The 17,285-nt window shown below is 42.4% G+C and overlaps 1 protein-coding gene across 1 annotated transcript in view; it reads left to right on the top strand.

Moving 5' to 3' along the window:
• UTP20 (UTP20 small subunit processome component) overlaps nucleotides 1-17,285 on the top strand; it is a 125,421-nt gene extending 108,136 nt beyond the window's left edge. The window contains exons 48-62 of the mRNA XM_040407229.1: nucleotides 933-1,049; nucleotides 2,553-2,723; nucleotides 4,732-4,860; nucleotides 6,137-6,247; nucleotides 6,337-6,416; nucleotides 8,475-8,544; nucleotides 8,755-8,937; nucleotides 9,667-9,798; nucleotides 9,886-10,018; nucleotides 10,918-11,108; nucleotides 11,258-11,329; nucleotides 11,568-11,813; nucleotides 15,218-15,344; nucleotides 16,447-16,592; nucleotides 16,724-17,285. Of these exons, the coding sequence (XP_040263163.1) occupies nucleotides 933-1,049; nucleotides 2,553-2,723; nucleotides 4,732-4,860; nucleotides 6,137-6,247; nucleotides 6,337-6,416; nucleotides 8,475-8,544; nucleotides 8,755-8,937; nucleotides 9,667-9,798; nucleotides 9,886-10,018; nucleotides 10,918-11,108; nucleotides 11,258-11,329; nucleotides 11,568-11,813; nucleotides 15,218-15,344; nucleotides 16,447-16,592; nucleotides 16,724-16,879 (2,064 nt within the window). The 3' untranslated portion in view covers nucleotides 16,880-17,285. The remainder of the gene's footprint in view (nucleotides 1-932; nucleotides 1,050-2,552; nucleotides 2,724-4,731; nucleotides 4,861-6,136; nucleotides 6,248-6,336; nucleotides 6,417-8,474; nucleotides 8,545-8,754; nucleotides 8,938-9,666; nucleotides 9,799-9,885; nucleotides 10,019-10,917; nucleotides 11,109-11,257; nucleotides 11,330-11,567; nucleotides 11,814-15,217; nucleotides 15,345-16,446; nucleotides 16,593-16,723) is intronic.

The raw sequence follows: 17,285 nt of genomic DNA on the forward strand, positions 1-17,285 counted from the left end.
TGCCAGAAACTGCCAGAAAAGATAGCTCAAGGCTACGACCTGGCATAGATTACACTTTCTCTTAAGGGCAGAGATGCACCTAATTTTGTTAAGCCTCTTAGGTGGATCTCATGCCAGTGCACAGGAGATTTAGGCTGGCTTAGGAGATGTCATTATTGATATGATTTGCACTAGTAGAAATATATAGTACATACTACTTTCCACTCTCTTATGATGCTAATGAGTTAATAATGGAATCTACCTTAATCCCCTATAATTAATATTATTTAGAGCATAACTCGACACCTATTTGTATGACTTAAAGGGTATGAACCAAGATCATAGTAAGGCCTCATGCACACGACCGTGGTGTGTTTTGCGATCCGCAAAACACGGATGGCGTCTGTGCGCGTTCCGCAATTTGCGGAACGGCACGGACAGCCTTTAATATAAATGCCTATTCTTGTCCGCAAAGCGCGGACAAGAATAGGACATGTTATATTTTTTTAGCGGGGCCACGGAACGGAGCAACGGATGTGGACAGCACATGGAGTGCTGTCCACATCTTTTGCGGCCCCATTGAAGTGAATGGGTCCGCATCCGAGCTGTCAAAACGGCGGCTCGGATGCGGACCAAAACAACGGCCGTGTGCATGAGGCTTAAGCGTGTTCATATCACAGTATGGGAAGCAGAAGAGGTGGTATATAGTCAATATCCCACTGACTCAATTATCAATTAGTTCTGATTACTATTTTTTCATGTAACAGAATCTGTATATACCATATAAAATTCTGAGGGCAGTCCCAGTAAATGAATTGGTTCATTGGTAATATGGCTATAAACTAAAACCACACACAAATAGTTTTACATGTATATAGTCATTATGTGTTTTTCACTGGTCAGTGTATTTCATTGTGCATTTGTCTGTTTGTGTATTCCTTCCTATGATCCAGCTTCTGTATATGAGCTTAAGAAAGTCCAAAGTGAACTCTTCTGAGGAGCAAGCACTGGAAATGCTGGATCCCTTTGTTCCCATGCTGATCGGCTGCCTGCAGTTCAGGGATGTCCAGGTTAGTCATTTTGCTATTGTTATATCTGTCTTGCCCGTTTAAGGGAGATTTCCACTTCTTATGTCCCTCTTCTTGGTAAATTTGTAGAAAAAAGACCAGCACTTGTTTGCTTGTTGTAGTTTATTGTCACATTATAACATCATGTGACGCATTTCGGCTGTACCAACCTACCTCCGACATGACAGTACAAGATAGGGCAAATGAAAAGCAGAAAGAGTATATTTATATGCTGCAGATTTTTTGCAGAAATTTCTGTTTCAGAAAACCAGCTCCATTTATCTGAAGCAGGTGCCTGGGTTTCTGCAGGTCCCTCTTCTAAGGCTTTTTGAAAAGCTTTGTAACTTATAGTTTGGATGCATTTGAGGATTTTAAAAAATGATTGCAAATAGTGCAATAGCCCAATAGTGCACATATCTAATGTGTGGCTCGTAGCTTCCTTCCATAGTTTCCACTGAAAATGGGAACCTTATCAGTCTCTTTGTACATTGTAAGACAGACTGGTAATCTACGTCAATGTTTCTATTAGTGTAAAGGTGATGTAGGTTTTTCTAGAACCGGCACCTGACCAAGAACTTGCTATTTCTTCTATCTAATCACTAATGCAGTCATACTGACATGGCCCAACATGGTCTGCGTGCTGCTGTAAGCATCCTGATTAGTCTCCAAAAAATACTATTGGTACAAAACCAAACCAGGAACAATCACTTTTATCGAGCCTTCTTGTTAAGGGTACTTTCACACTTGCGGCAGAGTGATCCGGCAAGCAGTTCCGTAGCCGGAGCTGCCTGCCGGATCCTTCAAGACGTATGCCAACTGATGGTATTTGTAAGACTGATCAGGATCCTGATCCGTCTTACAAATCCATTGAAATGCTGGATCCGTCTTTCCGGTGTCACCTGGAAAAACGGATCTGGCATTTATTTTTTTGACACTTTTTTTCGATCTGCATGCGCAGACCGGAAGGACGGATCTGGCATTCCAGTATTTTGAATGCCGGATCCGGCACTAATACGTTCCTATGGAGAAAAAAAATGCCGGAGACGGCATTCTGGCAAGTGTTCTGTTTTTTTTTACCGGAGATAAAACCGTAGAATGCTGCAGTTTTATCTCCGTCCTGAACAGTCAAAATGACTTAACTGAAGACATCCTGATGCATCCTGAACAGATTACTCTCCATTCAGAATGCATTAGGATAAAACCGATCAGTTCTTTTCCGGTATAGAGCCCCTAGGACGGAACTCAGTGCCGGAATAGAATAACGCTAGTGTGGAAGTACCCTTAAACGTGTTATTAAAACTCCTACAATACCCCAGTCAATATGATAACCTCCACATGGCACATGTGTTCTTTGTGCCTTGAGACACTGCCCGTGGTAATCCCACATAGTGTTATTCCAAATCAAAATCTAACTTAAAGTATGGATCTGTAGACTCTATCTAGCATTTGTATTGTATGTTCTGCTGTATATATTGTAATATTAGAAGAGTTGATGATTTTCTGCAGGTTATCACCGGTGCTTTGCAGTCTCTGATCTGGATGTTGAAGTTTTCTTTGCCATCTGTCCAGCAGAATACACAGCAGCTAATTAAACAGCTTTTCCTTTTGTTAAATGATTATGCTAAAGCTGGAGTAGCCAGAGGGCAGAATTTCCACCTGGTAGTCAGTTGTTTTAAGGTAAGTGATGCAGTCCTCCTGTCTACCCGCTATGCAAATCTTATACTCAGATGATTGAGTAGAATACTCAATATACATTTCTCAAATGTTAAGGGAACACTTAAAGGGGTTAGCCCATCTCAGACATTGATGACATATTGTTAGGCTATGGCATCAATATCAGATGGGGACAGGCCCTGCTTCTGGGACCTGCTCCTATCTCCAGAACGGGGCCCCTGAAGTGAAGGAGAGCACACCGCACATGTACAACTTGCTCTCCAGTCACCACTATGGTGCTGCTCTATTTTCACATAACAGTAAATGGAGGGCAGCCATGCTTGCTTGGTGCGATCGCCTTCATTTCAAGGATCCTCTTCTGGAGATAGGGGCAGGTACCAAAGGCAGGGCTCCAGATGGCGACCAAAATGGTCGCAAATGCGACCTAGAATTGCTAAATGGCAACAAGACTTTGTAGTCTTGTTGCCATTTGCGCCTAGACCCGCCGCTGCTCTGCTGCTTTCACAAACTGACATGGCACCCGCTGCTGTCAGTGCGTGTCATGTTCTTCTCAACAGCACAGGGGAGAAGGAGGCAGTCCCTCCCCCCTGTACCGCTGCTGCCAATGGGCTGATAGCAGGGAGGAGGAGGGGAGGGGCTGTGGCCACTGCACCACCAATGAATATAGTTTATGCTTAAAGGGTTCTGCACTTTCATTTAACTGATTATCTATCCTCTGGATAGATCATCAGCTTCTGATCGGCGGGGATCCGACACCCGGGACCCCCGCCGATCAGCTGTTTGAGAAGGCAGCAGCGCTCCAGCAGCGCCGCGGCCTCCTCACTGTTTACCGCAGGCCAAGTGACGTCACGACTAGCATCACTGGCCTGGGCTGGGCTAAGCTCTGTTCACTTGAATGGAGCTTAGCCGTGCCCACACTAGTTGATACTAGTCGTGACGTCAGTGGGCCGGCGGTAAACAGTGAGAAGGCCGCGGTGCTGGTGGAGCGCCGCTGCCTTCTCAAACAGCTGATCGGCGGGGGTCCCGGGTCCCAGAAGATAGATCATCAGTTAAATGAAAGTGCAGAACCCCTTTAATACAAACGCAGGCTGCGCTGTGGGTGCCGGCCATATCCCATACCCAGCACCCAGCTTCTATGACTGGTACCTGAGGGGTTAATAGCGGCGGATCACAACGCGCAGTCATAGAGGCTGGGTGCCGGGTATGGGATATGCCCGGCACCCGCAGCGCAACCTGCATTTGTATTAAGCATAAACTATATTCATTAGTGGTGCAGTGCGGTGCAATGGTTTTGCAGATGGAGGTCACAGACAATTATTCTTCCCTTAAATGTCCTGGCTGATTCTTCTCTAGTTCTTTATTATCCTTGTCACTACTGGTAGCCTGAGGCCCATAGACTTTCTATTGAGTCCATCTCACTTTATGTCCTGCAGTGAGGGGTGAGAACTTGCTAAGCGAGCGCTTCTCTCCTAGCATTCTAGAGATCGGTGGGGGTCTCAGTGTTTAGACCCCCCATGATCTCTAGAATGAGAGGAGAGAAGCGCTCGCTTAGGGCTTTCTTCTCGCTGCTCAAAATGGGAGTGAAACAGGCCCATAGACTTTCTATTGAGTCCTTCTCGATTTCTGACCTGCAGAGAGGAGAAAGAACTTGCAAAGCGAGTGCTTGTCTCCTCTTTTTCTAGAGATCGATGGTGGTCTCAGTGCTCAGACATCCACCGATCTAAACTTTATGTCCCTACGACATCTCAAAGATTTACTGAAAGTACACTGCACGGTCTCTCTTAATATGACAGTTAAATGGATCATATATATGACTATATAATGTTAACACCCTGATAGTGGCTTATTGGAAGAGGTTGTTGATGGGGCTGCAGTGCTTTTAGTGCAGTTGTTTTCGGAGCAATGATTGCTGTGAACAGACTAGTTTTTCTGGTGTTGTGTGGTTTTGTAATTCTTATCAAATATATTAGAAGTATAAACATGCATATGATATGTCTTATTTTCTGTGCAGTGTGTTACCATACTGGTACGACATATGAAGGGAACCATCACTGAGAAGCAGCTACAGGTCTTACTTGGATATGCCGAGGAGGATCTTTACGATTCATCACGTCAGGCCACAGCTTTTGGATTGTTGAAAGTAAGTCATTTCCTAATGCTTTGCAATTCAAGTTATTTCATATTTAAAGTTATTAATTATTTTTTTCATATTTAAACTTACTATCTGCTGCCTAGCTAGGGGCAGTCCAGTAACAACCTGCACATCTGGTCTTGCTTCGTCAGGAGTAAAAGCTAAAATTAATGGCATTCTGATCACGGGTCTCTCTCTCTCTCTCTCTCTCTCCATATATATATATATATATATATATATATATATATATATATTTACACACACAGATATAATTAAAGGGGTTATCCAGATAGGTCATCAATATCAGATTGTTGGGAGTGTGAGACCCGACACCCCCACCAGTCGGCTGTTTCGGGTCAGAAGCTATACAGTGTACAGATTTGGAGGTGGACTGTGTAGTGGCAGCGGTGGGGTTTCAGATGGAAACTACACAGTGCACAGAGCCTTCTGCTTTTGCGCCATACACTGTCTTCGGTGCTGTGGCAGCCTGAAACAGCGGATCAGTGGCAGTGTCGGATCACTGAGAACAGGTTTAGCCCAGAACCCCTTTAAACAAATTTTTTCAGAAATAAGTGCAAACTGATCACGTGATACATCCTGGAATTACCTGTTGATCAAGGCACATCACATTCTAGCCATTTGCATGTCTACTTTGCAGTGCTGCAGAAATGTCTTTTTAATCTGTAATTATATGTAGATAATAACGTGTCTACATATAAAATTCAAGGTTGTCTCAGCTTTCACCATTAAATTTGGTCTTTGCATAGGGAGTGAAATCAGAGTGGGACATTTTCCTATATTAGGTAATATTATAATATATTTATTATGTAATGTATTGTGTAATATTACAAAATTCACACGTTACTTTTGATTTAGGGAAAGATGCGTTATCAGGTTAGGTTGTAAATGATGTGTCTTAGCAGCTGATCCCACAGGCAGCCACATATATTCCCTGAGCACCTCCTGCAGCGGACTATTGTATAACTTGGGCGCCATTCAAATGATTGGCGACCCATAATACAAGAAAAACTCGAGTCCACAACAACAGGAGCTGCTTGTACAGAATATGCCTCTGTTCTAGCCTAATGGAGGGGTGTCTTGAGTGGAGGACCCTCCTCACAGATGTCCATATGCTTTACCACAGTATATGGACAAAGGTTGTCTTCATGAAAACAACCCCTTTGTCAACCCATGCAGATTTCAGCCTCTTGTATTAAAGTGAATTTTCTTCAAACACTTTTCCAAGTATAAATGTATTAAGATATTGTGTTTGTCTCTTTTAAAGGCTATAGTATCTAGAAAACTTATTGTTCCTGAGATGGATGAGGTGATGAAGAAAGTGGCAAAGTTGTCAGTCACTGCCCAGAGTGACCCAGTGAGAGTCCAGTGTCGTCAGGTGAGTGTAATGCTACATTGAAACAATAGTATGTGATGCCTGTGCTGGAAATCGGCTGCAAATCCATTCTCTCTCAATTGTCCTTCCAGATATACCTAAAGTATTTGCTAGACTATCCACTTGGAGAAAATCTCAAACTCAACTTGGAATTTATAATTGCCCAATTAAGGTAAGTGCATAGTTTCGAATGTGAAGTTATGACCTCTCCTGATATTTCTTCTAAAGGCACTTTCACATTAGCGGCAGGGGACTCCGGCAGGCTTTTCCGGCGGGTGAACAGCCTGTCTGATCCGTCCTGTCTCTAGTTCACGTGTACCCCCAGATGGCCGCTCCGTCCCCATTAACTATAATAGGGGCGGAGTTCCGGCAACGCATGGCGAGAGGCAGCCGGACTAAAAGTAGGTTTGATGTACTCATTCTCTGGGACTTGGACACATTTATTAGATATTATATTTTTTTTTTTAAGTCACAAAATGTGTATCCTGTCATTTTTTTCCTGCTGAACAAAAAGGAGTAAGTGAGAGAAATAGGTCCATCTGTACTCCACGCAAGAATTGGAATAGAAAATGCTGTGATATGTTGTGACAAATTTATCAAAGATTGCATTCATAACTTTATAAATAAAATAAAAAAGTCATATCTGTCCTTTCTATCATTTTATGTCTAACTCATGATTTGGGATTCAAAAACTGCACGCAGAAACCTGGCGTCGTGGCCGTACCCTTAAAGGGGTTTTCTGGGAATTCAGTATTGCTGTCCTATCCTCAGACTAGGACATCAACATCTGAACGGTGGGGGTCTGATCTGTTGGAATAGCCCGCAGTGCTCAAATGAGTACCGCAGTCTCTCCCTAGGCGTGTAACATTACCTTCATTTGTCACATGACCTACTTGCAGCTCTGTCCCATTCAAGTGAATAGGCCTGGGCTGCAATGCCAAGCACAGCAGCTATACAATGTACACCACTGTGCTTGGTATGCTGTGAGGAAGCCAAGGCATTCACTTGAGCGCAGCAGCCCCTTCAAACAGATGATCGTCAGGGGTGTTGGACCCCCAACGATCACATATTGATGACCTATCCTGAGCATAGGTCATCGATATTAAAATCCCAGAAAACCCCTTTAAAGGGGTTATCCCATGACTAATGTAAAAGATTAAAATCAGACATCATATAGAAAATGGCAACCTCTTTCTAACAAATCTAGAACCAGCCCTGTACCTCACATGGATCCAGAGATGTCCTAATTTATTGCTCTGCTAGATTTATATCAAGCAGACAGCTTAGGGGGGGTGTCTATTCTGCTGCAGCTCAGGGGGCGTGTCTAAGCTCTCCCTATCACAGCTCAGGGGTGTATCTCCACTCTCCCTATCACAGCTCAGGAGGCAGCTGAAGGATGAAACTGAGCATGTGCGGCCATCTCGGCGAGCAGGACAAAGAAATAAGAAAGCAGGTGGCGCTATACAGATACATTTTATTGAATAACTCAGCGGCTATGCAAAATTTTTAATTACATGCAATTACAAAAGAATTCAGATCCAGGAGCTGGTTTGAAAACTGGAATATTTTTTGTGGGACAACCCCTTTAAGTCACAAATCGGTCATAAAGACAAGAACTGACAGTAGTGATTACCAAGGATTACTGTAAATTGTAGTGAACAATATTCACGTTACTCTTTGTTGCGCATGACACGTTCTTGTATATGTGTCATTTGGATGCACTACAGTATTCAGACACATTCACATTAAAGCACACATTACAGCAAGCTATTTTATGTACTATAGGCATTCACTGTGTGATCTCTCATAGGTGTATTGTGAGGCTTATGAATGTGGTTTATTATACAAGTGGTAGACTAACACAAATAAGTTGCTGAATGGCCGCACATATAGTGATACGAATGTGCACTATGTCTGTTTAGTGTACCGTGCAACTCTCGCTACTGTATTTTATGCTGGATGATAGGTGAGGAGTATGTTTGGCCTGACGTGGCAAACATATAAAACACAGGTGTGAACATTGGCATTCCTGATAACAGCACTGCTGAAAGGAACTTTATTGTCTGTTGTCCATCTTCTTGCAAACATCCGCAGTGTTTAGTGTGCCATTGATACTATATTCTTATAAGGCACTGTACATTTGTCGTCTTTTTATATATGTTATATAACTGAATTGGCAGTTTTTCTTTTTTTTACCAACATCATTGTTTCTTTCTGTCCTTTTGTGTAGTTATGAATATGAAACAGGGCGGGATTCTGCCTTGGAAATGATCGCTTATCTGTTCCAGACTTTCCCAGCGGTAAGTAACGTAGATTTTGGTTTGGTCACTGTTGCCTTTTGGATACGTGAATATACGCTAGTTTGAATATATTGTCCTTTCAAATGGAAATACATTTATCTTTACATATATATATATATATATATACTTATATTACATTTATAGTGTGTAGTAGAGCCAGTGCCATCCCCAATTGACAAAGGCTTTTGTTTTGCTCTTTCCTCGCATCAGGGAATACTTAATCAATTCTGTGGACTTATGTTTGTGCCACTTGCTTTGCTGATGGTCAACGATGATTCGACAAAGTGTAAAAAAATGGCCGCCTTGGCAGCAAAATCACTTCTTGGCAAAGTCGATAATAAGCAGAAGGACTTGATGTTTTCACTGACTACACAATGGTTGAATAATGAAAAGGTAATCGCAAGGCTGTCCAACATCCCATTTTAACAAACTTTAAAGGGAATATACCACAATTTACATTTATCACCAATCCACAGAAAATGTCTGATAGCTGGAGGCCCCATCAATCACTAAAACTGAGGTTTCTAGTCCTGACCACATGGCCATTGTGGGAAGGAGTTTGACAGCATTGCTCTGCCCCTCCGATCAGTGCCTATGAAGGCAAGGGAAACGGCAGAGTAAAGCACTCAGCTGTTCCTGTCTGCCCCATAGACAGTGAATGAAGCAGCACATCTACCCATCACTGTGGACTCAGGACCCCCAGCATCCTGATAAATCCGATAATCCCATTAATTACTTCTGTATCTGTCTTGGCTATCGTATCCACAGTATTACGTTCACATGATATTGGTCCAGCCCAAGATGGGTTGTTCACTTAAGATCTTCTTCATCAGCCTTTCATTTTAGGACATAACCAACTGCACAAGGCTTTAGGGCGTGATTTCCCTCACAATGCAGCTCCCATCCATGTTGTTGGGTGTGGGGGAATGTTATGTAGTCCATATAGTTGGCTGTGTGACACCCTGCACAGGAGCATTAGCACTGGGCATGGTCAAGTCATATCGGAGAAAATATCTGTACTAAACCCCATTTGTTTCCCACCCTCCTGCATCACGTTGTTATGTGTGATCTGTAAAAAGAACAACTGCTATGCCTGATGAAGTTCTTTCTTTTTCCCCTTAGTCCTCTCACAAGAGGTTGGGTGCTCTGACCTGTGGGTTGTTTGTTGAAGTTGAAGGAGTTGAATTTGAGAGGAGACTTAAAGCTGTTCTGTCAAAAATTGAAAGCGAGATTGATCCTATACACTTTGAGGATGTAAGTATTTATGCAACATCAAATTTTTTGTAAAAGAAAAAATCAGGTTATGTTTTTTTTTACACATAATTCATTTATGTATTGCAGTTAAAGGAGGAGACTGAAGAAAAGGCAGCAGACAGATTACTGTTCAGTTTACTGACTCTGCTTACCAAGCTGATCAAGGAGTGCAATGTTATGCAGCTGCCAAAGCACCTAGAGATCACGCATAAAATATGTGGTAAGGGCACTCCTCTGTTCTGGATTTACAGCCGAATACTAATTGGGACTTTCTAAGTTTCCTGCAGAATACCCGAAAAAATTCAAATATAGGATCTTATGAACGGAAGCAAAACTAGTCAGTACATCCTACAGGTTAAAATAAATACTCAGGTGCACATAGTCATGTCATGGCAGGTCATGGCCTGCTAACCCAGAGAGGTAAGAATTGTAGCAGAGATCCCTCAAGATACAATGGCCTCAGGATACAATATTTTCAACATACAATGGTCTTTTCTGATCCTTCGTAAGTTGAAACTAGACTCAACATACAATGTCTCAGATCCATCCAGTCAAGGCCACTTCTCTGGTAAATTAGCTGTATTAGTTGCTAGTTAGCAGCTATACCTATTCCTTATATGTAAGGACTTGTTTTATCAGTATTAGTTATCTGCTTATTTTTCTTAGATCTTCATTTTCTCTTATCTTGGATGACATTTTGGGGCTTTGGAATCGATTAGTCAACTTACAATGGATACAACATACAATGGTCGTCCTGGAACCAATTAATATTGTAACTTGAGGGACCACTGTATATGGGTTCTGCTCTTCTTGAATCTAGATGCCCATGTATGACATAGGCAAAGGTATTAGAGTAGGTTCCCATCTGTACAGAGGTCACCTTGTGGTGGATGGGCAGATATTTTTGATCAAAAATGAGCACCTCATGTTTAACTGTATATTAGATGTGTTATTAGTTTATATATACATCATATTCTGTACGATCTTGTGCCAAAATATATTTTAACTGTAGCAAATCTCACTACATGGATTTGGGTTGTTGTCTGTTATTGGAGATGTGTAGGTTTACTCAGGAGCTGTAGACAATTGTCTAATTGTCCTGTTTCTTATGTTTTTTAGCTCACGTTCAGTCCCATTTATGGTACCCCCACAGCTGGGTCTGGTTAACCTCTTCCCAGATTTTTGGACAGTTGTTTTCCCTTCAAAAACCAGATGAACTGGTCAGTAAATGGATGGCTAGGAAAACAAAGAAAAAGAAAAGCCAACCTGAGTGCTCAGACTTGTTCTTAGCTGATCAGCTGGAAACAAAGGTAACCAAGCCTCTTTAGTTTGTTTGTTTTTTTTCAATTGATTTTAACTTATTGAAAAAAAAAAAAAAGAATTTAATCAGTGGCAAAAATGATCTGATGTCTGCAGGTATTTGAAATCATTGTCATACTGTATATTTGTCCTTTCACAGATGAAGGATCTTGCTCTTGCCTTCTGCCATCAGTTGAAGTCAAAATTTCTTGACCAGACGCTGGGGGAACAGGTATTTAAAAAAATGAATGATAACCTCTTGTGAGGTCTTAAACATTATTCTTTAGAATAGGAGCAGCATTACTAATATGTGTAACATAGCCTAAAATATGCCTGATTAAAGTTCATTTTTTGGGTAATGGCAGGGTATATCGAGGACATTTGGGGAATAACTGCATTCTTGTGGTGCAAAGTTTTCCCACAAGTAGTATTTTTCAATCTGAAATTGTAATAGTGCTTCTCATTTTAAGGTTATAAAGAATTTATTATTTGTGGCGAAAGTGATGTATCTCCTCCATCCTGAAGTGGAGGACACCCAGACAGTTACTGAAGAGGAAATCAATGACCAGGGTGAGAAAGAAGATGGCTCTGAGGATGAGGAGGATGCTGAAAAAGAGACCAGTGATGAGAAAGTTGCCACCTTGATGTGGCTTATGAAAAAGCTTTCCATACTGGCCACGAGGGAAGCGGCGCACACACCAAAAATTCCACTGAAAGTGAGTGTTGAATATTTCACTGCATTTGTTTCATGTAATTGTTTAAGAGCATGGAGTGGCTTCCATTCATTCTGATTATTTTCATGATATATCTGCAATTCATTTGGAAAGACTTCAGACCCTTTAACTTTTTTCACATTTTTTATGTGCCTTTTGCTAAAATAAAATAAAAAATCAAGTTCCCCATCAATTTGCATTCAATACACCATAATGAGAAAGAGAAAACTGAATTTTAAAATCTTTGCTAATTTATTGAAAAGGAAAAACTAAAATATTGCATTGACCTAGGTATTCCGGCCCCTCACTTTAGATTTAGTTGATGCACCTTTGGCAGACCTCCAGTCTTCTTGGGTATGATGCCACAAGGTTTGCAAATCTGGATTTGGGCATTTTTTGCCATTTTTCTCTGCAGATCTTCCTAAGCTCTGTCAGTTATACCCCTCCTGCAGACACTTAACAAAACCGTTTTCGTGTCTTATGGGTATACAGGAGGCAGCAAGCCCCTGTTTACCCTATTAGCAAGGAAGGAAACCAGTGGGTCACCAAATCCTTTGCTCATTCCCTACCTCACCAAGGGACAACACACAGAAGATGGTGACCCAGCTGGATTTGGTGCTGGAGACTTTGGAGGGGTTAGTATTAATACTCTCCCCCCTCCTCCTTCCTGTCCTCCTTCAAGCTATGGTTTTCTGTGGCCTTCCCCTTGCCCTCCTGGCTCTTGATCATCTTCCGGGTCTGGAGTAGGTGCTCCAGACATGCCCATGCCAGCCCAGCTTCCCCACCAGCCACTCGGCTAGTCGATTTTCACACCTCAGGTGACCTGGCCACTTTCTGTGTCTTTGCTTGAGTCAGCCCAATTTGGGCCACCTCACAGCACATCAGGGACAGTTTGTCTGACTGATACCACCTTGGAGGCTGCCCTGGGCTCCCTTCTCTTCTGTCCATCTTTCAATTCATAGGCAATTCCCACCTTCACAGAGTGAGACTTTGGCACAAGGGAGTTGCTGGATTACATTTCTGGTCTTAAATGATATATTCTGCTTTTTTTCTTCACATTTTTTTTATATGTAGACGTGCTTGTCTGATATTCCAGGAGTTGTTCTGCTGTTGACTACCCATAGATTCCTTTGTCTGTTTTCCAGTCTTCTAGCTTTATTTTGCACCCTCAGTCTCAGGTTTAGCAAGATTATCCCTTTCACTGTGGTAAGGCCTCATCCAGGATCCATGGAGAATACAGATTCATTCTTTTTTTTTTTTTTTGCAGTCTTGCATCGTTTATTTGCAGTTGTCTCCATTGGGTGCCTTTTTGGACTTTCAGACTATGGTGGTCATTTATGAAGCGAATTATGGCACTTCTTTTGTTACAAATTCGGTCGCAGAGAGGATTTGCAGCCAAATCTGCGACTTATCCCCGCTCATGCCACTTTTCCGAGGTGGCGGTGTGGTGGGGGCGGCCGGTCAGCCCATATTATTTATCATTTACTAGGCCTGTTTTTGGTGTAGCAAATGACTTAAATCTATGCCAGCAAGGAGGCCGGCATAGATTTAAGCAAGTTGCACTGTGAGCGCCCAAGTTATGTAGAGGCCGGCGCCTTCAAGTGCCAGCGGACATGGACTAAGACCGGCATTTAAATCGCCAGTCTTAGTAAATGTCCCCCTATGTTTGTTAGTATGCATCCTTGATCTAGGGTGCCTCTTTGTTTTACCATCTGCCTCCACTGAAGAGGGAGCTTGTATTTTCTTCCTGGGGTGAAAATGCTCCATTGTCCCTGTATGGGCAGGGAGGTTTGTCACAGCCATAGCATGTATCTATTCTGTGGCATTGTCTCATACCTAAACATCTTTCTGGTAAGGCATCCTCCTGGCCTAGATTTCTGAGAGAGGTTGCTTCTTATGTTTAAAGGGGTATTCCCATCACAGACAATGGGGGCATATCGCTAGGATATGCCCCCATTGTCTGATAGGTGCGGGTCCCACCTCTGGGACCCGCACCTACAACGAGAACGGAGCGGGGAGAGTTGTTGCTGGAGGACCATGGATTTCCCACGGTCCGTAAACCCCCAAGCGCTGCTCCTGTAGAAGTGAATGGGAGCGCACCGCGCACGCGCAGCCCCTGCTCCCATTCATTTCTATAGGGCAGATGGAAATAGCCGAGCTAGCGCTCGGCTATTTTCGGCGGCCCCATAGAAATGAATGGAGGGCGGCTGCGCATGTATCGGGGTGGTCCACTTGTTATCTTTTTCCCTAAGGAGGATTATAGTCCCATACTAGGCCCTGTATACCCTACATCTTCAGTGGGCACTTGGATTTGCTCCATCCTCATGTTTATCTTCCTTATTTTCCCACTTGTCATTCATCCTCTGGTGTGCTCTGAAGTCTGCTCCCAATTGGTTTAGCTCCATAGGGCAGGACTAATCCTTGTCTTGCTCTTGCCAGGGTGCCATGATGCTTCCACTCTAGAGTTGTGTAAAGCCACTGTCTGACCTCCTTTCCACATCTATCTCCTGTCTTTATAGGAGGTTGCCTTTGGCATCCATAGATGTTTTTTGGTTGCTGCAGCTGGTTTTATGTTTTGTGCTTCGGTTTTTATTTATCTTGAGACTGCTTTAGGACATCCTATACTCTTCTGTGACCCCAATGACAGAAGCGAGAAAATAAGTTTGTGACTCTCCTATAAAATCCCTTTTCCACTGAGTTCATTGGGGGCACAGCTCCCACTCAGTTATTTTGCTGATGATGTTTAAGGTTCCCTTACATGGGATGAGAGAGCAGCAGATTGTCGGGAGAGAAGCGTTCCTTCCCCACAATCTGCTTATTGCTGGTGGAGGAGACCGCTGCATTTATGTGCAGTGATCTCCTGCAGAATATGGGGAGGAGCGATTACTGATGCCATCGCTCTTCCCCATACTGACTTGTTGTTTGCTGGCAGAAGATAGTCTTTACACAGCATTACCATGAACGTGATATGAACAGCGATAATCTGTGCGATTCTCAGCCTGTGTAAAGGGGCTTTTATTGATGGGTCCTAACTGTTCATGGTTCTAAACCATCTCCAGATCTTTTTGTTACAATCTAATTTCTGTTGGCCGCTCCTGCTGCTTGTGTCTAAAACGAATTAGCTCAGTGTCTGCAGGAGGGCCATAGCCAATAGGAGGAGCTAACCTGTATCCTAATTAGTGTCGCCTCTTAATGGCAGCAGCTATACTCATGGTCTTCTGTGTCTCCTAATGAACTCAGCGAGAAAAGGATTTTACAGGTGGGGCCACAAAAAATCCTATTTATGCCAGAATCTTTTCATCTCTTATTGTGTGTGGGTGTTTTCTATATACTTGTCTAATTATTTTTATTTAGATATTCTCCTAAACTACATGCAACCTTATTGATTTTCTGTGCTTCTGCCATAGAGAATATGTATATTTAAATTCCTGGGAGCAATAGCAGTAGATCTTGGAAATGAAAAAGTGAAGCCATTCCTGCCAACTATCATTGCCCCACTCTACAGAGAACTGAACAGCACATATGCAGACCAAGGTGAGAAACCGCAGCATGTCATTTCATCTTTTATGTAGAATTCTTTATCAGTAGCACATCGCCCTGTGTAATGAGGGCGATACATCTGAATGGGGAGGAACAATTGCAGTAGCAATTCTTCCTCCTATGCATACTTTCCATCAGCCAGTGTAATAAACCGATTCAAGTGATCTTTGGTCGATGCACTTTTTATTATTGATCAGTGCTTGCCTAGCCAGGCAGTGTAATGGAATATATCTATATAAAGTCTTCCAATATGAAGAATGAAAAAGACAGCAGCACAATGAACAAAGCAACACTTGACTTCTAAGTGAAAAATGTTTATTCACCCAAGCAGCATTTTGGTTCTCAAACCTTGGCGAAGACTCTGGTAAGAGCTGAAACATTGATACATATTAGGCAGTACTGCCTTTCTCTTCTTTGGGACTTAACATGGACAACACTATGGCTCAGTAGTTAGCACTGGTGCCTTGCAGCGCTGGGCTCCTAGGTTCGAATCTGATCAGGGACAACATCTGCATGGAGTTTGCATGGGTTTCCTCCCACACTCCAAAGACATACTGATAGGGAAGTTAAGATTGTGAGGTCTACTGGAGACCGCAAGTGATACTGTCTGTAAGGCTCTGATGAACATGTCAACACTATGAGTGAGTACATTTAACATACATAAAGCATACTCAGAAGTTTAAAAAAAAAATGGCTCAAGGTATTATATGGCAAGTTTCATCATTTGGTTGGGGATCACCAGTATCACCTTTTTAAGAAAACTAGGAGGATGTCACAAGCCCTTTACCAGCATTAGTGACATCCTCATATAGCAGACATGTAGCCTGCATTTTAGTAAATATACAAGTCAGTGCATCTGAACCTCAGAGAGCCCAGGTCTAGAAATCTAGACATTGGTGCAAGACATGTCAGAATGAGGCCTGTTATATTGTTTTCCTGAGCATTCTAAGAATTCTGACAAAATGGTCTAATGGGACAGCAGCAAGTGAATAACTGCAAGGCAATGGCGTTCATTGGGATGTTAACAGTTCCTGACTCTTTCATGTGAACATTTTCAGCTTTTCCTACAAATTTGGCTTGTCCTTGTTTTTTTTAGACCCTACACTGAAAAACCTCTCTCAAGAAATCATTGAGATTCTGAAAAGCTTGGTTGGATTGGAGTGTTTCTCCTGGTCTTTTGCTAGCGTACAGAAAGAAGCCAATCTAAGGAGGGTTAAGAGGAAAAAGCAAAAAGCACTGCAGGTAATGTTTCTGATAGCAAACCGGGGCTGGGAGTAGAGGGGGTAGAGATGTACTTGAATAAATTCTATCATTTGCACACATGATTGTCGTTTGTGTTATGGAATACTTGAGATTGTGTGTCTGTCTTTTAGGCGGTAGCAAATCCTGAAGTAGCAGCCAAGAAAAAGCTAAAGAAACACAGGAATAAAATTGAAGCTAAGAAGAGGAAAATAGAGTTTCTGCGACCTGGATATAAAGCCAAGAGGCTACGCGGCCATTCTCTCAAAGACTTAGCAATGGTGGAATAATAGTGGCTAAGACACATCATAAATAGGGATGAGCGAATCGACTTCGGACGAAACATCTGAAGTCAATTTGCATAAAACTTTGTTTGAATACTGTACTGAGCGAGCGCTCCGTACAGTATTAGAATTGTATTGGCTCAGATGAGCCGAAGTTATTAATGCGCGAAGTCTCGCGAGACTTCTGGTATTAACTTCAGAAATTAATTTCTACTGTTAAAAACCTTTTACCGAACTCTGGTTCGGCTCCAACTTGGATTCGTTCATCCCTAATCATAAACATTGCTTAATGCTATGGATGCACATATAAAAACAAGTAACAGAGAAAAATTGTTGGCGTTTTGTATGTGAATCCATGTGTGTTGTGCTGCTAGAAAAAAATTAGTACAGTTTAATGTACATTACAATTAAA

The sequence above is a fragment of the Bufo bufo genome, chromosome 1, assembly GCF_905171765.1.
Source record: "Bufo bufo chromosome 1, aBufBuf1.1, whole genome shotgun sequence".
Classification (NCBI taxonomy): Eukaryota; Metazoa; Chordata; class Amphibia; order Anura; family Bufonidae; genus Bufo; species Bufo bufo.